General features: G+C 44.7%; 2 protein-coding genes and 1 long non-coding RNA gene across 11 annotated transcripts in view; 2 read left to right on the top strand and 1 right to left on the bottom strand.

The window, feature by feature from the left end:
- The first annotated feature begins 1,516 nt into the window (after positions 1-1,516).
- Positions 1,517-13,788, top strand: LOC118359051 (carbonyl reductase family member 4-like). Its single transcript, XM_035737255.2, has 6 exons — positions 1,517-1,707; positions 9,105-9,258; positions 10,002-10,122; positions 10,281-10,417; positions 12,113-12,247; positions 12,503-13,788. The coding sequence occupies exons 2-6, from the start codon at positions 9,114-9,116 to the stop codon at positions 12,679-12,681; spliced, it is 717 nt and encodes a 238-aa protein (XP_035593148.1). The 5' UTR covers positions 1,517-1,707; positions 9,105-9,113; the 3' UTR covers positions 12,682-13,788.
- An 88-nt stretch (positions 13,789-13,876) lies between these two features.
- LOC118359050 (palladin-like) overlaps positions 13,877-26,213 on the bottom strand; it is a 128,516-nt gene continuing 116,179 nt past the window's right edge. For 6 of the 9 annotated variants that reach the window (XM_052480314.1, XM_052480312.1, XM_052480315.1 and 3 more), the window contains 11 exons: positions 25,254-25,395; positions 24,750-24,851; positions 23,274-23,312; positions 21,670-21,891; positions 20,838-20,987; positions 20,254-20,342; positions 18,651-18,783; positions 17,229-17,436; positions 16,595-16,760; positions 16,269-16,402; positions 13,877-16,118 (listed from right to left, as the gene is read on the bottom strand). In XM_052480314.1, the coding sequence (XP_052336274.1) occupies positions 15,958-16,118; positions 16,269-16,402; positions 16,595-16,760; positions 17,229-17,436; positions 18,651-18,783; positions 20,254-20,342; positions 20,838-20,987; positions 21,670-21,891; positions 23,274-23,312; positions 24,750-24,851; positions 25,254-25,395 (1,546 nt within the window). In that variant the 3' untranslated portion in view covers positions 13,877-15,957. The remainder of the gene's footprint in view (positions 16,119-16,268; positions 16,403-16,594; positions 16,761-17,228; positions 17,437-18,650; positions 18,784-20,253; positions 20,343-20,837; positions 20,988-21,669; positions 21,892-23,273; positions 23,313-24,749; positions 24,852-25,253; positions 25,396-26,213) is intronic. The other 3 variants (XM_052480313.1, XM_052480316.1, XM_052480317.1) reach the window with 3 other exon arrangements.
- Positions 18,790-20,239, top strand: LOC127912010 (uncharacterized). Its single transcript, XR_008080072.1, has 3 exons — positions 18,790-19,883; positions 19,934-20,083; positions 20,134-20,239. It is a non-coding gene; the product is annotated as an uncharacterized LOC127912010 (long non-coding RNA).

Raw genomic sequence — 26,213 nt, 5'->3', positions numbered from 1 at the left:
GAAGAACTTCCAAATGATTAAAACCCTCCAGCTGTGTTTGACCATTGTTTTTCCACTGGTGACCAGTAGTTACATTGAGCTGGGCTCCTGGACCTTGGGTCAAAGGGAGAGGCAGGCGGAGCCAACATCCAGTATCTTACGGGTCCAAAACGAAAAGTACGATAAAAGTATGATAAACCAAAGTTAGGGTTGAAGTTGGGGATAGGGTTCAATAATGTATGTAAACCCTGGATTATTGGTGTTATGTTTTGGCCAGGCTTTGAGAGAGGCTTTGAAGACACCGGTCGGCCATATTGGCACTTCCCAGATGAAGCAGTCCTCCGTAGGAATGAATGGAATTCTACAGTACTTGAATGAAAGGTTTCAAGGACAAAAAGACATGTATTTAAGTATTTTTGCTGTTGTAGTGTGAACAATAACATTACAACCTCCTAAAAATTATACTTTAAGGATTTCGTTTTTAATGAAAATATGCATTAAGGTGTCTTCATTTCCTTCATGATTCCATGTGTGTTATTTCATAGCTTTGACGTCTTCACTATTATTCTATAATGTAGAAAATAGTACAAATAATGAAAACCCTTCAATGAGTAGATGTTCTAAAACTTTAGACTGGTACTGTATAAAAACATGAATGGATATAGCATACGATCATCGATTCAATTTGGCTACCTAGGCCTACAAAACATATACAACAAATATCAAAAGAACAATAATCACAAGAATGGCGATAGGTCAAAGTCTACGTCGAGATCAAAGGGAGCAAGGGTCTTTAAATCAAAGATCCAGGCAGCCTCTCATTTTAACAATAAATTGTCGAGGTCACCCCCTCTCCTAGGGAGGGTGATGCGTTCGATGCCGATATGACGTAGGGACGAAATAGCGTGGTTCGCTTCCAAAAAGTGGGCCGCAACTGGTACGTCGAGTTTTTGCACCTAACGCTGGACTAATTGCACTTAGCACTTGCACTATGAAACTGCAATTACCCAGCCTATTTGCTCGTAAATAATCCTTTGCTATTTTTTTATGTGATATGTTTTATGGCTGCTGCAAAACGATTTGCCTCTCTGAGGACATTAAAGTTTTCTGAATCTGAACGTCCATATCCCAGTTCCAACCCTAACCTCAACCACAACCACAACCCTAACCCTAACCTCAACTACAACCATTGCTCCAGGGTCGCAGTCAATAATGGCTGATCCCTGGCTCTGACCCCACTCTCCGGGGTTGTCTCAGGGGGAGTGAGATTTGCAAAAAACATACATACATACATACACTTGTACGTGTGAAATATGACAAATGTAAACACCCACCTAATAATCTTATTTTTCCCGGTTCAAACCTAACTGTAACTCTAACCCTTAACCTAGACTAGGTTTGATCATCACGTCTAAACTGTGGACAGACTGCGGTGTGGTATGTCTGTGGGTCCAGCTACCTTTGAGGGACACAGCCTACCTCAGTGGTCCAGGGACACTGGCACGAGCTGTGAGATTTAGGTGCGTATCTCTTGCTCCCCCATGTGGTCGAAATAATAAACGCACTACAGGAAAAAATGGCGACCTCCGTGTGTGTACGGTGTCAATGATCAACTAACGTTTGCACATGTTATTGTCAAAGGACCCGGATAGTCAAACGATAAGAATTATATGGAGCGAAATGCCAACTTGGTATCCATCTTAAACGACAACAGAGTTGCGTGAAAACGTGAGTTTTGCACCAAAATACCTTCAAATTATCTTGCGAGCATAGGTAGCTAATTTAGCTTTGAAATCAACTAACAGCCACACAGAGAGTTGCATGCTCTGTCTAGAATAATGTTACAAGCTAGCTAGTTAGCCGGTCTATCAAATATTTGTATTACTAAACCATTGTTTTATCGGTGGGTCTATTGCCCAGCCGTGTTGTTGTTTTGACAAGGCCAGGGGTGTATTCATTAGGCCAGTTCTATTGCAAAACGTTTTGCAACAGAACTCGTTTAGTTCCATTCTGTTCTTAAACGAAGTTGTTACACATGTTTTGTTGTTTTGTCTCTGTACTCCAACATTTTGGATTGAAAATAATACAGTGACTATGAGATTGAAGTGTAGACTTGTCAGCTTTAATGTGAGGGTATTGTGTCATTTTGGAGTCACCTTTATTGTAAATAAGAATATAATATGTTTCTAAACACTTCCACATTCATGTGAATGCTACCATGATTACGGATAATCCTTATTTACACGAGTATTCAGACTCTTTACTATGAGACTCGAAATTGAGCTCAGGTGCATCCTGTTTCCATTGATCGTCCTTGAGATGTTTCTACAACTAGATCGGAGTCCACCTGTGGTAAATTCAATTGATCTGACATGATTTTGAAATGCACACACTTGTTTATATAAGGTCCCACAGTTGACAGTGCATGTCAGAGCAAAATCAAGCCAAAAGGATGTGTCCGTAGAGCTCAGAGACAGGATTGAAGGTCCCCAAGAACAGAGTGGCCTCCATCATTCTTAAATGGAAGAAGTTTGGAACCACCAAGACTCTTCTTAGAGCTGGCCACCCAGCCAAACTGAGGTATCGGAGGAGAAGCGCCTTGAACCCGATGGTTGACCAAGAACCCGATGGTCACACTGACAGAGCTCTAAAGTTCCTCTAGGGAGATGGGAGAACCTTCCAGAAAGACAGCCATCTCTGCAGCACTCCAGCAGTCAGGGCTTTCGTGTAGAGTGGCCAGACGGAAGCCACTCCTCAGTAAAAGGCACATAACAGCCTGCTTGGAGTTTGCCAAAAGGCACCTAAAGACTCTCAGACCATGATAACCCAAGATTAAACTCTTTGGCCTGAATGCCAAGGGTCATGTCAGAGAACTTGGCTCCATCCCAGCATGGTGGTGGCAGCATCATGCTGTGGGAATGTTTCTCAGTGGCAGGGACTGGGAGATTACTCAGGATGGAGGCAAAGATGAATTAAGCAAAGTACAGAGAGATCTTTGATGAAAACCTGCTCAGGACCTATGACTGTGGCGAAGGTTCACCTTCCAACAGAACAATGTCCTTAAGCACACAGCCACGACAACGCAGGCGTGGCTTCTGGACAAGTCTCTGAATGTCCTTGAGTGGCCTAGCCTGAGCCCGGACTTGAATCCAATCGAACATCTCTGGAGAGACCTGAAAATACTGTAATATCTTATGTTTCACAGAGACTTGGCTCAACGACGACATGGATAATATAGAGCTGTCTGGTTTCTCTGTGTTTCGGCAGGACAGAGCAGCTACGTCTGGCAAGACAAGGGACAGGGATGTGTCTATTTGCCAATAACTGCTGGTGCGCGATGTCTAATATTAATAAGAAGTCTTAAGGTATTGCTCACCTTAGGTAGAATACCTCATGATAAGCTATTGACCACACTATCTACCAAGTGTGTTCTCATTAATATTATTCGTAGCCGTCTATTTACCACCACAAACTTATGTCGGCACTAAGACCGCACTCAACGAGCTGTATAATGCCATAAGTAAACAAGCAAATGCTCATCCAGAAGCGGTGCTCCTAGTGGCCGGAGACTTTAAATTGCAGAACTTTAAATCTGTTTTTAACTAATTTCTACTTGCATGTCACATGTGCAACCAGAGAACAAAAAACCTCTAGACCACCTTTACTCCACACACCGAGATGCATACAAAGCTCTCCCTTGTCCTCCATTTTGCAAATCTGACCATAATTCTCCTGATTCCTGCTTACAAACAAAAACTAAAGCAGGAAGTACCAGTGACTCGCTTATTACGGAAGTGGTCAGCTGATGCAGATGCTACGCTACAGGACTGTTTTGCTAGCACAGACTGGAATATGTTCCGGGATTCATCCAATGGAATTGAGGAGTATACCACCTCAGTCACCGGCTTCATCAATAAGTGCAGCGACGACGTCATTCCCCACAATGACCGTACGTACAATTCCCAACCAGAAGCCATGGATTACAAGCAACATCCGCACCGAGCTAAAGTCTAGAGCTGCCACTTTCATGGAACGGGACACTAATCCGGACGCTTATAAGAAATCCTGCTATGCCCTCAGACAAACCATCAAACAGGCAAGTGTCAATACAGGACTAAGATTGAATCCTACTTCACTGGCTCTGACGCTCGTCGGATGTGTCAGGGCTTGAAAACTATTACGAACTACAGCTGCCCAGTGACGCGAGCCTACCAGACGGGGCAAGCAACACTGAAGCATGCATAATCAGCTAACACCAGCTAATCCGGATGACTGTGTGATTAACGCTCTCCGAAGCCGATGTGAGCAAGACCTTTAAACAGGTCAATATTCACAAAACTGCGGGACCAGACAGATTACCAAGACGTGTACTCAAAGCATGCGCAGACCAACTGGCAAGTGTCTTCACTGACATTTTCAACCTATTCCTGCCCGAGTCTGTAATACCTACATGTTTCAAACAGACCATCATAGTCCCTGTGCCCAAGAAAGCGAAGGTAACCTGCCTAAATGATTACCACCCTGTAGCACTCACGTCGGTAGCCATGAAGTGCTTTAAAAGGCTGGTCATTGCTCACATCAACACCATCATGCCAGAAACCCTAGACCCACTACAATTCGCATACCGCCACAACAGATCCAAAGATGATGCAATCTCAATCACACTCTACACTGCCCTTTCCCACCTGGACAAAAGGAACACCTATGTGAGAATGCTGTTCTTTGACTACAGCTTAGCGTAGTGCCCACAAAGCTCATCATTAAGCTAAGGACCCTGAGACTCAACATCTCCCTCTGCAACTGGATCTTGGACTTGCTGACGGGCCGCCCCCAGGTGGTAAGGGTAGGCAACAACACATCTGCCATGCTGATCCTGGGGCCCCCCAGGGGTGCGTTGTTATTCCGCTCCTGTACTCCCTGTTCACCCACGACTGCGTGGCCAAGCACGACTTCAACACCATCATTGAGTTTGCTGACAACCTAACAGTGGTAGGTCTGATCACCGACAACAATGAGGTAGCCTATAGGGAGGAGGTCAGAGACCTGGCATTGTGGTGCCAGGACAACAACCCCTCTCAATGTGAGCAAGACAAAGGAGCTGATAGTGAACTCTTGGAAAAGGAGGGCCGAACAGGCCCCCATTAAGTGATCACTGTGCTATTGCCTTTGTGAGAGATGGTAAAATTCCTAAGAAATCTCCACGTGTCATTACAAAAAAATAAACTGGAAGCGGTTTGATATTCAAGGATTTTTACATGATGTATCTAGCATTGAATGGAATTCATCCCTGATGTTGAACTAGCCTTTTCTTTCTTCCACAATGCATTCCAGGATGTATGCATCGGTGAAATAACTCGGTGCGGATGTTGCTTGTATGCCATACTATGTTTCGTTTTTAAAGAGAAAACACAAATCTAAAATAAGGATAAGGCATGCCCCTTTAAAAAAAATCAGGATTAAGGGCAGAGAGAACCCTTGGTTTACTAATGAACTTACATAAATCATAAGGGAATGAAATGCTATGTGGGCTAAAGCAAGAGGGACTGGTTTGGCAGATGATTGGATGGATTTTAAACGTCTTCAAAATATGGGTGTGACTATGGGTGTGGGTGTGACTATTTTAGTCAGGGTGTGACTATTTTAGTCAGGTTGGTAAATAAATATTAATTTAACGTCCCATTCTCATTTGCTTCTAACAGTACCAAAAATTAGAACAGGTCATGGTAGAAATAGTTTTAGTTACTTAGCTCCATGGTCCTGGAATTCTCTCCTGAACATTTTAAAATGTGATGATCTTGTTTGCTTGGTGGAGTTTAAACACTTGATCGATGTATATATCATAGAAGAGTGTAATTCTCTTTTTACGTAAAATGTTTTTGTTGTACTGTATGTGCGTTTATAGTTTTGTTTAATGTTGTTGCGTCAGTAAGTTGTTTTGACTGAAACGTTGTTGCCCCTGCTGCTATTGGACCAGGTCTTTCTTGGAAAAGAGATGTTATCTCAGGGAGATAAACCTGTATAAATAAAGGTAAAATAAGAATAAATAATACATAAACATTTACGGGACTGAAGTGGAGCGGGTTGAGAGTTTCAAGTTCCTTGGTGTCCACATCACCAACAAACTATCATGGTCCAAACACACCAAGACAGTTGTGAAGAGCGCAAGACAACACCTTTTCCCCCTCCCCAAATCCTCAAAAGGTTCTACAGCTGCACTATCAAGCTCATCCTGACCGGTTGCATCACCGCTTGGTATGGCAACTTCTCGGCATCTGACCGCAAGGCACTACAGAGTGTAGTGCGTGCAGCCCAGTACATCAGTAGGGCCAAGCTTCCTTACATCCAGGACCTATATACTAGGCGGTGTCAGAGGAAGGCCAAAAACATTGTCAAAGAATCCAGTCACCCAAGTCATAGACTGTTCTCTCTGCTACAGCACGGCAAGCGGTACCGGAGCGCCAAGTCTAGGACCAAAAGGCTCCTCAACAGCTTCTACCCCCCAAGCCATAAGACTGCTGAACAACTAATCAAATGGCCAACCGGACTATCTACATTGACCCCCCCCCTTTGTTTTTACACTGCTGCTACTCGGATAATTACATTTGAGTTAATTGCACCTCAAATTGCAGCCCAAATAAATGATTCTCAGAGTTCAAGTAACAGACACATCTCAACATCAACTGTTCATAGGAGACTGCGTCAATCAGTCCTTCATGGTCGAATTGCTGCAATGAAATCACTACTAAAGGACACCAATAATAAGAAGCCAACAAAAAAAATGAGCAATGGACATTAGACCGGTGGAAATCTGTCCTTTGGTCAGTTGAGTCCAAATGTGAGATTTTTCGTTCCAACCACTGTGTCTTTGTGAGACGTATAGTAGGTGAACAGATGATCTCCATATGTGTGGTTCTCACCATGAAGCATGGAAGAGGAGGTGTGATGGTATGGGGGTACTTTGCTGGTGACACTGTCTGTGGTTTATTTACAATTCAAGGAACACTTAACCAGCATGGCTACCACAGCAATTTGCAGCGATACGCCATCCCATCTGGTTTGCGCTTAGTCCCACTATAATTTTTGTTTTCAACAGGACAATGACCCAACACACCTCCAGGCTGTGTAAGGGCTATTTTTTCAAGAAGGAGAGTGATGGAGTGCTGCATCAGATGACCTGGCCTCCACAATCACCCGGCCTCAACCCAATTGAGATGGCTTGGGATGAGTTGGACCACAGAGTGAAGGAAAAGCAGCCAACAAGTGCTCAGAATATGTGGGAACTCCTTCAAGACTGTTGGAAAAGCATTCCAGGTGAAGCTGGTTGAGAGAACGCCAAAAGTGTGTAAAGCTGTCAAGGCAAACAAACGGTGGCTACTTTGAAGAATATAAAATATATTTTGATTTGTTTTTTGCTTTCTACATGATTCCATATGTGTTATTTCACAGTTTTGTTGCCTTCACTATTATTCTACAATGTAAAAAATTGTAGAAATAAAGAGAACTCTTGAATGAGTAGGTGTGTCCAAACTTTTGACTGGTACTGGAAGTATTCAGACCCTTTACTCAGTACTTTGTTGAAGCACCTTTGGCAGCGATTACAGCCTCGAGTCTTCTTGGGTATGACAATACAAGCTTGGCACACCTGTATTTGGGGAGTTTCCCATTCTTCTCTGCAGATCCTCTCAATCTCTGTCACATTGGATGGGGTGCGTCGCTGCACAGCTATTTTCAGGTCACTCCAGAGATTTTCAATCACGTTCAGGGTCTCTGGCTGGGCCAATCAAGGACATTCAGAGACTTGTCCCAAAGCCACTCCTGCATTGTCTTGGCTATGTACTTAGGGTGGTTGTCCAGTTGGAACTTGAACCTTTGCCCCAGTCTTAGGTTCTGAGTGCTCTGGAGCAGGTTTTCATCAAGGATCTCTGTACTTTGCTCTGTTCATCTATCCCTCAATCCTGACTAGTCTCCCAGTCCCTGCCGCTGAAAAACATCCCCACAGTCAGATGCTGTCACCACAATGCTTCACTGTAGGGATGGTGCCAGGTTTCCTCCAGATGTTGCGCTTGGCATTCAGGCCAAAGAGTTCAATCTTGGTTTCATTGAACCAGATAAACTTGTTTCTCATGGTCTGAGCATCCTTTACTGAGGAGTGTCTTCTGTCTGGCCACTCTACCATAAAGGCCTGATTGGTGGTGCTGCAGAGAGGTTGTCCTTCTGGAAGGTTCTCCCATCTCCACAGAGGAACTCTGGAGCTCTGTCAGAGTGACCATCGGGTTCTTGGTCACCTCCCTGACCAAGGCCCTTATCCCACGATTGCTCAGTTTTGGGCTGCCAGCAATAGTATGAGGTGGTTCCAAACTTCGTCCATTTAAGAATGATGGAGACCACTGTGTTCTTGGGGAACTTCAATGATGCAGAAATGTTTTGGTACACTTCCCCAGATCTGTACCTCAACACAATCCTGTCATGGAGCTCTACTGACACTTCCTTCGACCTCATTGCTTAGTTTTTGCTCTGACATTCACTGTCAACTGTGGAACCTTACATAGACAGGTGTATGCCTTTCCAAATCATGTAAAATCAATTTAATTTACCACAGGTGGACTCCAATCAAATTCTGGAAACATCTGAAGGATGATCAATGGAAACAGGATGCACCTGAACACAATTTTGAATCTCATAGAAAAGGTTCTGAATACTTATGTAAATAAGATATTTCAGGGTTTTTTGGAAACAAATCTAAAAACATGTTTTTGCTTTGTCAATATGGGGTATTGTGTGTAGATTGAGGACTTTTTAAAATGTAATCAATTTTTAGAGGTAGGCTGTCAACGCTTGGCTGTCGAAACGTTGGTATTACATTTTTGCATCTGAGCTCCAAGAGTGTGCGGCTCTCTTTTATTTTCTAGAGTAAGGCTGTAACATAACAAAATGTGAAAAAGGGAAGTGGTCTGAATACTTTCCCAATGAGCTGTATATCATGAATTTATATGTCCAAAAATGTAAATGATGGATTCTAGCTTTAAGGAAGGGCTTCAGTAGACGTTAAATCCGACTGACCCTGAAACCAAATGCCAATGTCATCTCATCGTTGACTTTGCTTTGTGATGTGGTCTCTTCTGCAGGGCAGGGGCATGTCCAGGCTGTGTGTGGTGTGTGGGGGCTCCAGGGGCATTGGCAGGGCTGTATCAAAGCTGCTGGCAGAGAGAGGCTGCAGGGTTGCTGTGGTGTCCAGGAACCAGGATGCTGCTCAGGCCACTGTGGTGTCCCTCGCTGGAGGTACAGTATTATACCTGCAGGGGTGTCATGCACCTCTTAGTTGGGCTCTGCTGTTCACAGTCTAACCCAGCGTTTCCCAAGTTCGGGGTCACGACCGCATGTGGGGTTGCCTTATTAAAAAATGTGTAGCAAGAGAATTGCGCTTGTTTCATAGAACCAGGGTTACGTCGGTAACCTCCGGTAGCCGCTAGATGCGGTTATAAACAGCACGTTTTCTGTTTTCTTCCAACAAATGTCTTACTATCTTTTGAACCATTTAAGCTGCAAAATATAATGAGCCCATCAATGAAAGATAAGACTCTCAGGAACACAGAGTGGACAGGGCCTGGCACTAAATACGACTGGGAGAAAAATAAGGTACAGGCTAGTTTTTCAACACATAACATCATACAAAATGATTGACTGATGATCTACTGAACCTCTGTCAATTCTGTCACTTCAAACCATACTTCCTTCAGATTTAAATACTGTGAAAAGTACTGTCAGTATGATTTGTAATAAACCGTCATAGCCCAATTTAAAACAGTTAACATTGACCGTTGATTACATAACTTATTTTTACATGGTGGGATGGGGTCGCACATTTTTTTAAATATCAAAATGGGGTCATGGACCAAAAAGATTTGGGAACCCCTATTCTAACCAGATGATTAGGCTTGTGCCACATTCACTTATGCTGTTTATTAGGCCTAAACACGGTTGTAGTTTTCAGTTTACCTTATGTTTAACCTCTCGTTTCCTAGCTGACCATATGGCCTTTAGTTGTGATGTCTCCAAAGGAGAGGAAGTTCAGAATATATTTGAGACGATCCAGAAGACCTGTGGAAACGTCTCATACCTGGTCAATGCAGCTGGTATCAACAGGTGCGTGCGAAATACTTGCATGAATCAGTCCTCGTACAGGTTAGTTTCATACCTTCAGAACTCCCATGATAGTCCTAAGCCGGTGAGCTTGCATGTGTATAAAAAATGTAGTCATCCATCTCCTGTGTGTGTGTGTGTGTGTGTGTGTGTGTGTTCAGGGATGGTCTGTTGCTGAGGACCAGGCCCGAGGACATGGTGGCTCTGCTTCATATCAACCTACTGGGGAGCATGTTGACATGCAAGGCAGCGCTACGGAGCATGCTCCATACCCAGGGAGGGGCCATTGTCAACATAGGTACTGTTACTGTACAGTGCCTTCGGAAAGTATTCAGACCCCTTGAATTTTTGTTACGTTACAGCCTTATTCTAAAATTGATAAAATAAATAAAAAAATCCTCAGCAGTCTACACACAATACTCCATAATGACAAAGTAAAAACAGGGTTTTAGAAATACCATATTTACGTATATATTCAGACCCTTTACTATGAGACTCAGGTGCATCCTGTTTCCAGTGATCATCCTTGAGATGCTTCTACAAATTGATTGGAGTCCACTTATGGTGAATTCAATTGATTGGACATGATTTGGAAAGGCACACAGTTGACAGTGCATGTCATAGCAAAAACCAAGCTATGAGGTGGAAGGAATTGTCCGAAGAGTTCCACATATGATTGTGTCGAGGCACAGATCTGGGGAAGGTTATCAAATTATTTCTACAGCTTTGAAGGTCCCCAAGACCACAGTGGCCTCCATCATTCTTAAATGGAAGAAGTTTGGAACCACCAAGACTGGCTGCCCGACCGAACTGAGCAAGGGAGCTGACCAAGAACCCGATGGTCACTCTGACAGAGCTCTACAGTTCCTCTTTGGAGATGGGAGAACCTTCGAAAGGACAACCATCTCTGCAGCACTCCACCAATCAGGCCTTTATGGTAGAGTGGCCACTCCTCAGTAAAAGACACATGACAGCCCACTTGGAGTTTGCCAAAAGGCATCTAAAGACTGAATGCCAAGCGCCACATCTGGAAGAACCTGGCACCATCCCTACAGTGAAGCATGGTGGTGTCAGCATCATGCTGTGGAGATGTTTTTCAGTGGAAGGGACTGGGGAAACTGGTCAGGATCGAAGCAAATATGAACGCCGCAAAGTACAGAGAGATCCTTGATGAAAACTTGCTCCAGAGAGCTCAGGACCTCAGACTGGGGCGAAGGTTCACCTTTCAACAGGACAAGGACCCTAAGCACGCAAGCCAAGACAACGCAGGAGTGGCTTCGGGACAAGTCTCTGAATGTCCTTGAGTGGACTTGGACCTGAAAATAGCTGCGCAGCAATGCCTCCCATCCAACCTGACAGAGCTTGAGAGGATCTGCAGAGAAGAATGGGAGAAACTCCCCAAATACAGGTGTGCCAAGATTGTAGCGTCATACCCAAGGTGCTTCAACAAAGTACTAAGTAAAGGGTCTGAATACTTATGCAAATGTGATATTTCCGTTTTTTTATTTTTTATATATATACATTTGCCAACATTTCTAAAAACCTGTTTTTGCTTTGTCATTATGGTGTATTGTGTGTAGATTGATGAAGGAAAAAACGATTTAATATATTTTAGAATAAGGCTGTAACTTAACAAAATGTGGAAAAAGTCCAGGGGTCTGAATACGTTCTGAATGCACCGTATGTCCATCCCCTTCACACTACAGAGTTACTAACCTAACGTAGCAGACGTAGAGGAAAGCGCCTGAGCAGAGTTCCCACATCCGGTTTTCAGCCAAAAGGAAGCTAGGTTGAATTTGCTGTATCCCTGAAAACCAGATACATCCTGTTATTGACAACTCCGCTCAGGGTGCTGAGATACCAGATGCATTCTATGTTGCCATTTGGCCACAAGGTGGTGGTTGTGGTCCAGGGAATAAACAATCTCTCACTTCACTTTACGTTGAGTTAGCCAAATCACTGTGCTCATGGTTGTGATTTGTGTGTACTGTAGGCTCTGTGGTGGGGTTGAAGGGGAACGCAGGTCAGTGTGTGTACAGCGCCAGTAAAGCAGGTCTGGAAGGCTTCACTCGCTCCCTGGCCAAGGAGGTGGCCTCGCGCAATGTCAGAGTTAACCTGCTAGCTCCCGGTATGAAGCTCTCTTCCTCTTTTTTTTACTGCTCCTCTCTCTTTCATCTATTGTCTGCTTATTCTCAACTTCTCTCCTGTCTTGTCCTAGCCTTTGTACTCCTGTGTATGCTTCAGCCATCTCCTTCATCATTGTCATGCTAAAATAGAAACAGACTTGTACTGCACCTAGGATATTGGTTTCCAATGTCCTCTCAGCTCGAATTCAGTTTTCTCCTGATGCTGACCCTCCCATATCTTTTCTCCTTTCTCCTAGGTTTCATTCGAACAGACATGACAGTGGGGCTGAGGGAAGGGGAGGTGGTGCGGACCATCCCCCTGGGGAGGTTTGGGGAGCCTGAGGAGGTGGCCAAGGCTGTTCTTTTCCTCCTGGAGTCTCCCTACATCACAGGGCAGGTACTGGTGGTGGACGGAGGGCTGCAGCTGGCCATGTAGGGAGGCCCTTGACCCCTCTATATACACACCTAGTGCCCACTATACCTCCTAACACTGTCAGCTGGGTGGTTTAGAGACTCTCAGCCTGCCTCTTGGATGAGAATTACAATGGAGAGTTCTGTGTTTTTCAGAATATGAATGTTTCAGCTTAGGATGGGCTGGGTTCATGCATAGGAAAGGGATAAATATCTGCTTTTTATCTATACTGAACAAAAATATACACACAACATGTAAAGTGTTGGTTCCATATTTCACGAACTGAGATCCCTGAAATGTTCAATTTGCACAAAAAGTGTATTTCTCTCAAATGTTGTGTGGGCTTGACCTTGTAATTGTCAGGGCCAGAGATATTTATACCTGTGTATGGTTCATGTAATACTGTTGCCCCTATCTGTACACAGTGCTGAGTCACAGGGTACTGCTCCACATAGCTCAGAGGGGGTGTGAGTGACAGTTTTTCATGACTAACAATGCTGACTCCACTGTGTCTGACTCAGTCTGGCCCTCCACGCTCCTGAGGCCTTAACTTTGATCAGCAGATTTAATGCTATTACTCTTTCCATGACTTATAGGCACCTAGTGCTGACCAAAGCTCTCATGTTTCACTCTCCCACTCCCCTGGGGCACCGGGACACAGCGCAGGCCCCAACCACCGCCCCCCTTGAGCCCAGTCCTGGAGGGGCCCAGAGAGGGGGTATGGATGGGGTCTGACTGCCTGCCTAGTGCCTACAGCTGGAGGGGATTTGTAGCCCATGGAATGTTTTGAGGGTCCAGTTACAGCTCAGGATCGGTGGTGCAAATGGATGGGGTCAGAGGTGACTGTCATGCTCAGTGTGGAGATTTGAAATGCTGTGATCTCATCTATTATTTCCTCCAGTGGAGAGACATTTCATCTCACTGGAGTGTGCTGCCCAGTCCCCTCACACACACAGCTCCAGGGTGCTCAACAGTCACATATATTTACATGTCATTAGAAGCTTTCATGGATCTGGGGCATCTGCAGTCTATCATGTGACCTAAGATCAAGGTGGAGACAATGTGAACTAGGGATCAGGGTCAAATCTGATAAGAATTCTCAATAAAGAAAGGCATTTCCCCTGTGATGAATGATATGGCTGCTGGGTAAGTTTTTGTATGGAATTGATTTGAGCAGTCTCCTACTGTCTCCTCACTCAACATAAACACAGTACCTCTAGACATTTAGGTTGTTTTATTATCTTTCATAAACTAATGTAATATCATGAGAACATTCCATATACAGGCATAGAAATCAAAAAGGTGTCATATGTTTGTGACTGATCACAGTAATGGCAGGATGACAGATACAGCAAAAGAAGCCTATTTAATAATGCAGTAGTGAGAAATATATCATTACTTATTTCAATACAATTCTGTGTATATCTTTTCCCTTGACAGCTTTGCTAGAATTAATAATAATAGTCAATTGTTATAAGTGCCTCATAAAAACATGGACAGACATTGTGACTAAAATAGGCCCAAGTGATCTTTTAAGGCAATATGTATTGTTTCAAAACGTGTGATATTTTAATACAGACAGGATTATGTTTTGTGATTGAACATTTGAGAGAGAAAAAAATTACTAATATAATTTATGTCAAGTTTCTTGGGAAAGATTTCTCATACAAAAATAAAGCAGACAATCTGTGGTGTGTGATCAATCAACCGAAGCCATTATTAGGACTGTCTCACGTCTGTGAAGATTTTAAACTTAAAAAATAAACCAAAGAAAATAACTGATCTCCAAAATCAGTCATAACCATCATTACATAGTCAATTTCTTCTTTATCATCTTTGTCATCTACAGTGAATTCTATTCCAAAAAACTTGCTTTCCTCTGTCCTTGACTTCCACTCACGGATCACACAGTTCACAAGCGTTGAAGTGACTGTTGTCACTGGGCTGAGACTGATCACCTGGGCATCCTGGCCCAGGATAACCCCACTTCCTGTCCCTGTTACAGTCAACCATCACACACCAGTACCTCCTAGCCAGTCATTCCCTCTCTATCCATCAATCAATCACTGAAGTTACCATGGTAACGGTGAGAGCTCTCAACGGTGTCCGAGTCATTCAGCCAACATTCTCTTTCACAACTCATCTCATCACTAAATAGTTTGAACTTTCAAGTTCATTTGACCTGACAAAAAAAAACAAGAAAAAAAGTATGTAAGTCCTTGTGCAATATCGATGGTATTTGTGCTAAATGTTGAACCTGACAATGCTGATATCTATGGTATTGTGCTATTAATAACAAAAACCAGACACTATTTATATCCATTGTTGTGCTATATTACCACGACTATCCTGTGATAACCATATGAAAGAACAACTTGTGTTTTGCGGTCTCTCTTTCGTCTCTCAACAGTCCAGGGAAACATGACGTGTGGCTCCCATGCTTTGGACTTTCCATACCTTTACAGTCCAAAGTCTGTCCTGTTTCTATATATCTCTACCCCTATAATTTGGTGCCTTTGTTGGGGGAGTATTTCATAAGTAAGGCATCAATTTAGATAGAGCATTACAAATGGCACCATTGTCACATGCATAATAACACTACTTTAGACTTTAAAATATATATATATATTTTTTTTTACAAAGAGTTCATGTGAGAATTATCTTAGGCACTTAAGAGGTGACCCCCTTGTGTGGTTATGGTAGTGTTACTTTGAGAACTAATTGACCAACATTCAAGTCTTCTTCAGTTCCACCACCCATTATCAGAAAATATATTGTTTTAATGGACCACAGAATTGCAAACAAACTTCAATGGCCACCAAGGGTAGATTCCTCTGGCTCCTATGGTAGTTCCTATTCCTATGGTTGATCAAATGGAACCATGTTTTTATGAAATCTTTATTTGACTAGGCAAGTCAGTTAAGAACAAATTATTGGGTTAACTGCCTTGTTCAGGGGTAGAACGACAGATTTTTACCTTGTCAGCTCGGGATTGGATCTAGCAACATTACTAGTTGGGTTACTAGCCCAACGCTCTAACCACTAGGCTACCCGCCACCCCATCTGATCCTAAGTTGGGATCCATGTTTCATTGACACTGAGATATTATGGGGTGTCACATTGCCCGTCATCCATCTTCCAAAATAGTATCTGTGGGATTGTCGTAATACGTCTCAGATGGAGGGTGTTACATTTACCCCTATATCTCTGGGGAGAACGGGGGTTGGTGCTTGTAGCACTGGGGGTCAGTTTTAAGGCATTATTAGGGGGTTGAGTGGGGTGTGTGAACCCCGCTGGTCTCTACAGGTCATCACTCTCCACCAGGCCTCCAGGCTGCAGGGGGCTGGAGTCAGGGAAGAATGCTGCCTTCACGTCCAGTCCTCTCTCTGTCAGCGCTGCGTAGCGACTCGTAGAGGGACGCACCTTCTTAGGCTTGGGAGTGTTGGGCTGCTGCCACTGAGCTGAGGACGGAACATAGGTGGAAGAGATGAGAACAGAGACAGTAACAGTGATTTAGCCTTTTACATTTGGTCCTGTGTGTTTGGAGGGTATATAATATTCGGTTGGTTTGTGTGGACACAGAGAAAGACATTGGTGTCTGGGGGACTTACTGTGGACGTCGAGTCGTGCGGTGCTGGACACGATGCCAGCGTCATTTTTGGCTGACACGGTGTACCAACCAGCATCCTCCTTCATGGCTGGCTGGATGATCATACACAGGTAGCCACAGTTGTCCTGGTGCATGCTGGGAAACAGAGTTCAACACACTCCCTCAGGACCGAGTTTCACCAACTGTTGTCATATCATCAATATCTTTATAATTTGCAGGTCCAGTTTAAGAGGCTGCTTACCAATAATATTGCTACACTTCTTCCTTTGACTGTTATTGGACTTCTATAAGACAAGCCATAGACAGTGAATGGTAGAGCTGACTTACCTGATCCTGTCTGTATTGTGAGTGAAAGACTCGTTCTCTTTCTTCCAGAAGATCTTTGGGTTGGGGACAGCCGACACACGGCACTCCAGACGTACAGGGTTACCCTCGGCAACAGCAGTGTTCTGCAGCTTCTCGATGAACGAAGGAGCCTTGTGAATCTCTTTGGCTGGAGACGAGAGAGAGACCACGGTCAGTCAATAGTATATCAAACTATGACGTATTGTGATACAATGATAAGTACTACGGTATTTGCATCAACAAATAAAAAGAGACAAAGTGCCCTTATATCTGAAAAGACATCAAAAATATTATGGCCCGTGCTTGACTTGGGCAGAAGGAGCTCACCGGAGCTGAGTACCAACACCTCAAATGTTCTACTGCTTGAGCTCATGTTCCTCTTATAGAATAGTAGCTCAAATGTATTGTGGAGCTCCTGTTCCTCTTTATAGAATAGTAGCTCAAATGTATTGTGGCGCTCCTGCACCTAAATATAAACAGTACCGGTATCCAAAATAAGTACAGGAACCTATTTCAGTCCAAGTCAAGCACAGATTATGGGTCCTTTCCTATGCCAATGTTTTAATGTTGTTCATCTGTCTATACTTATACATCTATGTACTGTATGGGTGTCTACCTGCGACAATGAGTTCCAGGTTGAAGGAGTTCTGTCCCGCGCGGTTGCTAGCGATGCAGGTGTAGATGCCTGCGTCGCGGCTGGACACGGGCTCGATGACCAATGAGTGTACGCCATTCTCCCTCACTAGCATCTTGTGGGCGGAGTCAGGACGGATGGCCTGACCATTCAACTGCCAGATCAGATCTGGTGTAGGCAAGCCACTCACCTAGAGGGGGGAACACAACACATACTCAATGACTCATTCATCACACTGTGTTATTTATACAGTGATGTGATGATTTGAATCTAGATGGAGCATGACTCTGTCTGCAGTGTATATGTGCTGGTATATACTGTATTTGCATTGTGAGTACAGTAATATGGTGTGTCTCTGTCTGCAGTGAGAGCAGCAGTGTTTTATTTTTGCTTGTCTGGAGTCTCCCGGTCGCCTGCATGTTTTCTCATGAGAACTGCCTGGCCTTTAAAAGGACCCGTCTCTCTTTTCAGCACCCGCTGCATACCCCACACCTTCCCCTCCCTCAGGTCCGACCAGTAGAGCGTGTGTGTGTGTGTGTGTGTGTGTGTGTGTGTGTGTGTGTGTGTGTGTGTGTGTCCGTGTGTCCAGCCTTGACTGCTGGAAGAAGAATTTATACATTTTTGGTTGAACAACATGGTTCAGCCTGACTGCAGAACAATTCCTGTAGTTGAGACACTATTGGCATGGAAAGTTTGGAAACCCACAAACGATTTGGAAATAAATATAGTCTATAAATATAATTGACATTCAGAGCCCCAAGACATTGGAGACTCACTGTGTTTATTTTTTGGACGAGTATAAAAAGAGAGTCTTTTTATAGCGTGTGAAATCCGTGTATGGTGCTGTTTGGTTGTATTACAGTTTTGTAACATAGTTTTCTTTCGGTCTGACTTCACAGGGAGGATTAGTGACCAAGGGAGAAAGAGAGAAAAGGGGACGGACAGAGAGAGACAAAACAAAGGGAAGGAGAGTGTGGAGAGAGACAGAATTGCAGAAAGAGTGAGAGAGGGATCCCCGTAATCCTAGCAAAATGACCCCAGGATTTCCCCTCCTCTTGCGCTCTGTCTGAGCCATTCATCATGAAAGAAGAAATTAAATATATAGCCCGCAGTTTTTTCTTCCCCAGTATATGGAACTAATGGGGAGGACACCTTCCTCAGGCCCCCAGATACTCCTCATCACTGACACATACATACAATTAGAGGGTGGATCTGCACTGCTTTCCTCCATTTTCTATGATTTACTATTTGTTGCACCAGGGTTCATTTTGGAGAGTTGGAATGTTCCAACTAGGAATTCTTAGAACCTGCACCAGGCCTATAATGGTAGAATCCTAAAGGTGTGGCTGTAGTTGAAGAGGTCAAGGAGAGGTGGGTTCAGTGTTAAGGGGGGCGTGGTCTCACCTTGCAGTCCATCCGGCAGAGCCTGCTCTCCTGGACGATGAGGTCACCGGGCGCCTGCAGGAAGTGGGGGCGGAAGTGACGCTCCTGGATATTCTCGTTCTCATCACCACTGTCTCTGGACCGAGACCTAGGTCTAAGAGAGGGAGGCAGAGCAATACTTTTACACCTAACAGAACCCAGTACTCCCACTACCAGCACCCTGTCTCTCCGTTTTGGAACTCTATGGTGGGTCATGACCCCAGGCGTTCCCTGTCCTCCTGCACTATCACAACAATGACATCACCATCGCTCCACACAGTGTAAATACACCCGAGCTGTGCAGAGCGAGGGGAAGAGAGAGGGTAAGAAGGAGAGAGATAAAGGGAGAGGGAGGTACTGATGGATATCTTTAAAAGCTTCCCTCAGACAAATGAAGGACTTATCTGGGAGTGTCTGTGTACAGATCAACTTTCCGTAATGCATGTGTGTGTGTGTGTGTTCGTTCGGGTGTGGGCGTGTTATTATACGTGGGACAGGTATTATGCAGAACAAATATTACACCTATCAATCTAACAGAGCAGAACCAACAGGTGTTTCCGCCCTCTCACGCTACACTATTCACCTCACATAAAAATGTCAGCACAATGATTTAACACACACTAGTATCAACAATACTGTACATAACTCTTTTAAAATGTCATAGTAATGGTAGTTTGGAATTGATGTTCATACACCTGGTATCATTGTGAATATGAACATTTAGGCAATAGCTTGACCGGTGGTTAGGCTGGCCAAAAGTAGGCTCCATGAAAAGTTCAATACTGGTCATATAACCGTGTGTCAGTGTAGGTTATCAGTGAATTTATGTCAATCATAAAGCTCATCTGCATTTCCTGCGATGCAGGTATTGTAGTCTCCTTCTGTGTCAGGTATTGTAGTCTCCTTCTGTGTCAGGTATTGTAGTCTCCTTCTGTGTCAGGTATTGTAGTCTCCTTCTGTGTCAGGTATTGTAGTCTCCTTCTGTGTCAGGTATTGTAGTCTCCTTCTGTGTCAGGTATTGTAGTCTCCTTCTGTGTCAGGTATTGTAGTCTCCTTCTGTGTCAGGTATTGTAGTCTCCTTCTGTGTCAGGTATTGTAGTCTCCTTCTGTGTCAGGTATTGTAGTCTCCTTCTGTGTCAGGTATTGTAGTCTCCTTCTGTGTCAGGTATTGTAGTCTCCTTCTGTGTCAGGTATTGTAGTCTCATTCTGTGTCAGGTATTATAGTCTCCTTCTGTGTCAGGTATTGTAGTCTCCTTCTGTGTCAGGTATTGTAGTCTCCTTCTGTGTCAGGTATTGTAGTCTCATTCTGTGTCAGGTATTGTAGTCTCCTTCTGTGTCAGGTATTGTAGTCTCCTTCTGTGTCAGGTATTGTAGTCTCCTTCTGTGTCAGGTATTGTAGTCTCCTTCTGTGTCAGGTATTGTAGTCTCATTCTGTGTCAGGTATTGTAGTCTCCTTCTGTGTCAGGTATTGTAGTCTCCTTCTGTGTCAGGTATTGTAGTCTCCTTCTGTGTCAGGTATTGTAGTCTCCTTCTGTGTCAGGTATTGTAGTCTCCTTCTGTGTCAGGTATTGTAGTCTTCCTGTACCTGCGAACAAGTCCAGGTGCAGAGCGCTGGCTCCTCCCTCTCTGGTTCACTGCCTGGACCATCATCCTGCCAGTACAGCTCACCCTCCCCTGAGATAGAGAGGGAGAGAGAGACGTTTGTTCGACATTTATGACTGTTCATACTCAAACTCAACTAAAACCCAACACTTCAGGGAGGAAGTACAATGTGTTGAAGTTGGCCACGCTCTCAGACAGCCAACAGTACATGAACTCTCGACCCTCATGAAGGCTTTAGTGATTTCCTGTCTCACTCAACGCCTGCTTCCCCTTGCTGGCTGGAGACCCTTATCTTCTCCATGGCTATTATTCTCCAGAACTAATGACGGCTAACAGCATCAGCACCACTGGCTGCCAAACGGCACCACTGGCTGCCAAACGGTTTGGTCCTGATAATGTGCGTGTCCATAGATACAGTGTGTGTATGTCCCTTGTGTAACAGTAGATTAGTGTGAAACAACTTGGTGTGAAAATCTGTGCAGAGTTTTCTACTTGGGGTGTGAATCAGTCAGGTCCTGTGTGTGTGTGTGTGTGTGTGTGTTGGGTGGGTTGGTCAGGTGTTCTCACCTCGGGGTTACCAGCCATGATGGTGTAGTTGCCGTCATCGTCCAATGAGGCGGCGGCGGTGTGGAGGTTGCAGGTTCCGTCAGCGTCGCGGCTGATCCTGTAGTGTTCACTCCTCTTAGAGATCTGCTTCCCATCCTTAAACCAGTAGATCTATAGGGGACAGGATAGACACAACACAGAGTTACACAATGACCTGCTTCCCATCCTTAAACCAGTAGATCTATAGGGGACAGGATAGACACAACACAGAGTTACACAATGACCTGCTTCCCATCCTTAAACCAGATCTATAGGGGACAGGATAGACACAACACAGAGTTACACAATGACCTGCTTCCCATCCTTAAACCAGTAGATCTTTAGGGGACATAATGACCTATAGAAGTGGATAGGAGTAGGGAGGGAAGGGGGGTATATTATTATATTACATCATATTATACTCCCTCCATCCTCTATCTATCCTCTCTTTTTCTATCTCTTCCATTCATCTGATGCCTGTCATCACCCAGTCATTAGAGAGGCCCTCTGATGCTGCCCGCAGTGGAGGACTCAGAGATGTTAGTACGGCAGGCCACGCCCCTATAACTATACATGTACCTCCTACTAACAACACCACACATCATCAACTCCACATTATCAGAACAATGTGGCAGTACATTGAATAGGTTCAGCATACAACAATACACTATAACTAAATAGTGTAGCACTGATAATATTGACATTAAATACAATAAAAAAATACTAGAATACGGCGTCCTGGTATACGAGACCAACGATGAATCAGTCCACTATATTTCCACATCATCACTCTGTGATCGGTGTGACCTCTGACCTTTGGCTTGGGGTCTCCGACGACCTTGCAGGAGAAGGTGACGGGCATGCCCTCAAACACCTTGTAGTGTTTGAGCTTGCTGTCGAAGAATGGCACCACCCCCTGGCCTGTAGAGTCTTCGTCATGCTGCACATCGTCGTCAGACTCCTCCACTGGAGAGCGCTCCAGACGGAACTCGATCTCACTGATCAGGCGCTGCTCGAAGCTGGACACCTTGTACTCCTGCAGAGCACACAGAGAGGGAGCACAGGGTTAACCCCGGGAGACGGAGTTCAAGGAGCATCACTATTACAGGAAGAGCCTGAAATCACAGAGGAACGGGGTCACAGAAAAATCCGATGAACAAGAAGCACACTCCACCAAGAACAGTCTGTCACTTATGCATGCTTTGATTTATCCTTTCATTCATTCAAGAACAGTGAGTTACGGAAAACCAAGATTCTCCTCTTCCCGTCAGCCATTCCTGTCAACTCTCTATTCCTCCCTCCTTTTCTGTCTATTCCTCTTCTCTCTCTCAATTCCTCCTCCTCCTCTCTCTTTCAATCTCAATCTCTCACCATCCTGGCCCAGTCTGTTGCGGCAGAGGCAACATCTGGAGAGTAGAGTGTACTGACTGACTGACTGATAATTACAGGCCTAAGACACAGCTGAAGGGTTATGACATCTCAAGGGGAGGCAAAGCTTTGGTAATGGGACGACTGGAGTATGTTGCCAACGCGCACCAAAGTGTAAATCTATTTCTCTCCCTCAATCCCTGTCTCCCCTCCTTCTCGCAAATGTTTCCCTCTCTCTTCCTCCCCCCCCCTCCCTTGAATTCTTGTTCTCTCCGTTTCTCATTCACTCGCTCACGCACGTACACAAACAAGAGACAAGTATATAGGTCATGTGACACGTAACACACACACACACACGCACAGCTATGGGTGTAACCCATAGTTCTGATGACAGTGGACCATGTTCATGTTAGCATCTCTTGCCTCGTGTTGGAAACAAGCTCATGCAGGCGCCAATATCTGATTGCCACATCAAAAGTGACCAATCAACACACCGAGAGTCAATGAATCAACATATACATTAAAAGTAACAGCCATGCAGCCTTGGCCATACTTACTGGGTTTCTCATAAACAGTATTGGTCAGTAATTGGGTCAGCTCTGACTGAAGACCACAGGCGGTCAAAAGATATGGAACCACCACAATGACCTTAACAGAACCATGAATTAACTTTTTCCCATCTGCTTTTTTGTCAAATGTATGTTTTGTCTTTATCCTTATCAGTTCATTTTGCAGGTTCACAGCCCTGATCCTGTTACGGTCATAGTGTGTGTGATATAATTATTATCAGTGTGGCTTTGTTGAATGGCTTAAGCACGGGCAGTGACCACACACAGTGAGTGAGAAAGAGAGGGAGGGAGGGAGAGAAGGAGAGAGAGAGAGCAAAGAGAGAGAAAAGAGAGAGAGAGAGAAAGAGAAAGAGAGAGAAAGAGAAAGAGAGAGAGAGAGAAAGAGAGAGAGAGAAAGAGAGAGAGAGAGAGAGAGGGAGAGAGAGAAAAGAGAGAGAGAGAGAGAGAGAGAGAGAGAGAGAGGGAGAGAGGCTTGGATAACCTTTTGAGGGACCGATTCTATATCAGATGAACTGGAGTCCTGCGAAGACATAAAATAATAATGAGGTGTTGCCTCTGTGTTACTGTATGACGTCACGACCTGAGGTCCAACCACACACCAGGAGGGCGTGGGCATGCAATGCACTTACCACAATTCATGAAAGAGTGTGTAACATTGTAAAGTCCTTTACCATTTCACACAAAACACACAAATTTTCATCACATATCCTCTGATTTGCAACAGGCAAACTCACAGCCTCAGGCAGAGTAATGCCCAGAGCCATGCAGAGCCGATCTCTATCAGACAGGGAACCAGGCTCAGTCCCGTGGGCCTCCAGGCAGCCAGAGCCCAACGTCATCACAGCACAGCAGCACAGACCAGCCCTGACCTCCACAAAACACCGCTGCCACTGTCTGCAGCTGTGTGAGGACAAACTCTTGTTTACTTGGCACTGAGGCTTGACTTTAGTCAATGCAACAACTAGGCGTGTGTTCTGCAATGAGGTTTTGTGTTTCGGACATCCTTAAGACTACGTGTTGTATTAATCTGTGTAGCTGTGGTCTATATTTGACACTATCACAGTTCTATAGAGCTTTTTAATGTTTCTGAAGGGAACAAATGGCTACATTCAACTCATTTCCAACTGAGTCCGTATCAACACTGTGGAGTCTGCCAGTTTTAATAACAGAGTGTTTTTAAAGAGGGTTCTGTAGGATAGTATACTCTGTTCATATCAAAGCTTCATTGCCTGCTTTAAATGAAGGTGTTTCCAGTGTAGCCAAAATATAATATAGCCTTTTTCAATAATAAACATCACAGGCCAGCATTCAGATGGGAAAATAGACTCCGAAATGCAGTAACCCTGCACACCGACACAACTCTGAGTGAAGCGGTGTGACTGACAAATATGACTAATGTAGGTGTGTATGCCACACACACACGCAATACTACAGTGGAGCACAGAGGCGGTGATCCTAGACAAGTATTTTGTGACTCTGTGAGTAGTGTGTGAGTCTGCACCTGTCCAGTCCAGCCCAAGTGAGTGTGTGTGTATACCTGTCCAGGTGTGTGTGTGTATACCTGTCCAGGTGTGTGTGTGTATACCTGTCCAGGTGTGTGTGTATACCTGTCCAGGTGTGTGTGTGTGTGTGTGTACCTGTCCAGGTGTGTGTGTGTGTATACCTGTCCAGGTGTGTGTGTGTGTATACCTGTCCAGGTGTGTGTGTGTATACCTGTCCAGGTGTGTGTGTGTGTATACCTGTCCAGGTGTGTGTGTGTGTGTGTGTGTGTGTGTGTGTACCTGTCCAGGTGTGTGTGTGTGTACCTGTCCAGGTGTGTGTGTGTATACCTGTCCAGGTGTGTGTGTGTGTATACCTGTCCAGGTGTGTGTGTGTATACCTGTCCAGGTGTGTGTGTGTATACCTGTCCAGGTGTGTGTGTGTGTGTGTTCCTGGTATAGTTGCAGCAGCAGCATACCTGTGTGACTGGCTCCTGGTCCTGCTGCTGTGTGTTTAGTACTGTGGCTGCGTTGTCTGCCCCCAGCAGCCTGCGAGCCATCTTCTCCTCGTAGGTTAACCTCTGGAAGCACCGATTAATGGGTCAGCCGGGGTTAGTGTGTCAGTCGCGACAGCAACACACACTCGTCACAGATATTAATAAGATACAGTCTTCCTGAGATACACTTGTGAAATGGATGACATGGGGGGGGTTGTTTTGTCCTCTCCAAGTCAAAAGGCTCTTTTGGACTCACTATAGTACCGGGCCTGTTCTAACATCAGCAGAAACGCTGGTCTGTGAACATATCTGTGACATAGTTATGCATGTATTAATGGTTGGGAATGAAACTTGATTGATATTTGACATGATGGACCGCTTGTTAATAATATGTATTAAATAATGTTACAGCAATACCTTAATTCCCGAGTTACCTACAAACACACGGTCATCTACAGTGTTGTGAAGGCACTCTGTAACACACACCTGTTGTCCATTGCTCATGCGCTCCTCCTTAAATCGCAGCTTCCTCTCCAGGTCCTGAATGACAGCATCCTTGGTTCCCTGGATGTCAGAGTCAGAGGCCAGGCGTGGGGTTCCTCTGGACTGCTTCCGGGGGAAAGCACTGCTGACAGAACACAACAACAGACGTAGGGTTTAGAACATGGGACCTCAGACCGTTAGTCAACAGTGGCTCCTGTTTCTTTCTACAGTAGATCACATAGCCATGATATGCAATATGCTGTGTGTGTGTGTGTGTCAGAATGACTGGGAGTTATTTGAACCCTTGATTGAGACAGAAGCCACTTCTTTCTGTTTCTCATTCCCTTATCTGAACATGTCGAACTGCAGCCTTCCAGACAGAGTCCTCTTATCTCTCTCCCCTGCTGCAGGAATGCCCCGGTGAGGGGGGAAACAGACAGAGGAGAGGGCTTGATGAAAAAGAGGGCGAGGGAAGGAAGGAGATGTGGAATTGCCTTAAAGGGGAAGGGGGAGAGCGTGTTTGACAGTGGATGTTTTCTCCAGAAGGACAGGCATCATCAAGCAGAGCCAGAGCCAGGATTATCTACACAACACCAGATCTCTATCGATTAAATACACATAAACATGACCGAGCTCACTCTGGGTGCAGCCGACTCATAGTCAGGCCTGGCCTGAGAAGGTAGGGTTCCTTGACTTGAGAAACACTATTGTGTTTTGGAAAATGCCCAGTAGTGTGTGTTGAAATCTCAGCTTTGCATAAACCCTTCAAATAGATGTTCATTTGACTTTGACACACCCTTTATTCTAAAGTCATTGTGTATATTTTTCAGATGACAGGGCAAATATTCTTAACTCACACACACACATTTACACAGCCCAGGACACTGAGAGACACGGTGCTCTCTGAGCTGAGTGTCTGTACGAGCCCCTGGCTTGTCTCTGGGTTGTAAATATGCTGAATAA

Source organism: Oncorhynchus keta, chromosome 26 (genome assembly GCF_023373465.1).
Source record: "Oncorhynchus keta strain PuntledgeMale-10-30-2019 chromosome 26, Oket_V2, whole genome shotgun sequence".
Classification (NCBI taxonomy): domain Eukaryota; kingdom Metazoa; phylum Chordata; class Actinopteri; order Salmoniformes; family Salmonidae; genus Oncorhynchus; species Oncorhynchus keta.
The sequence above is the reverse complement of the archived record's forward strand: the minus strand, read 5'-3'. Positions and strand labels throughout refer to the sequence as shown.

Excerpts from the sequence above, each read along its gene's own strand:
- LOC118359051 (XM_035737255.2), top strand. The coding sequence starts at position 9,114 with ATGTCCAGGCTGTGTGTGGTGTGTGGGGGCTCCAGGGGCATTGGCAGG. Across the intron at positions 10,123-10,280 it reads AATGCAGCTGGTATCAACAG|GGATGGTCTGTTGCTGAGGA; the intron begins GTGCGTGCGAAA and ends GTGTGTGTTCAG. Across the intron at positions 10,418-12,112 it reads AGGGGCCATTGTCAACATAG|GCTCTGTGGTGGGGTTGAAG; the intron begins GTACTGTTACTG and ends TGTGTACTGTAG.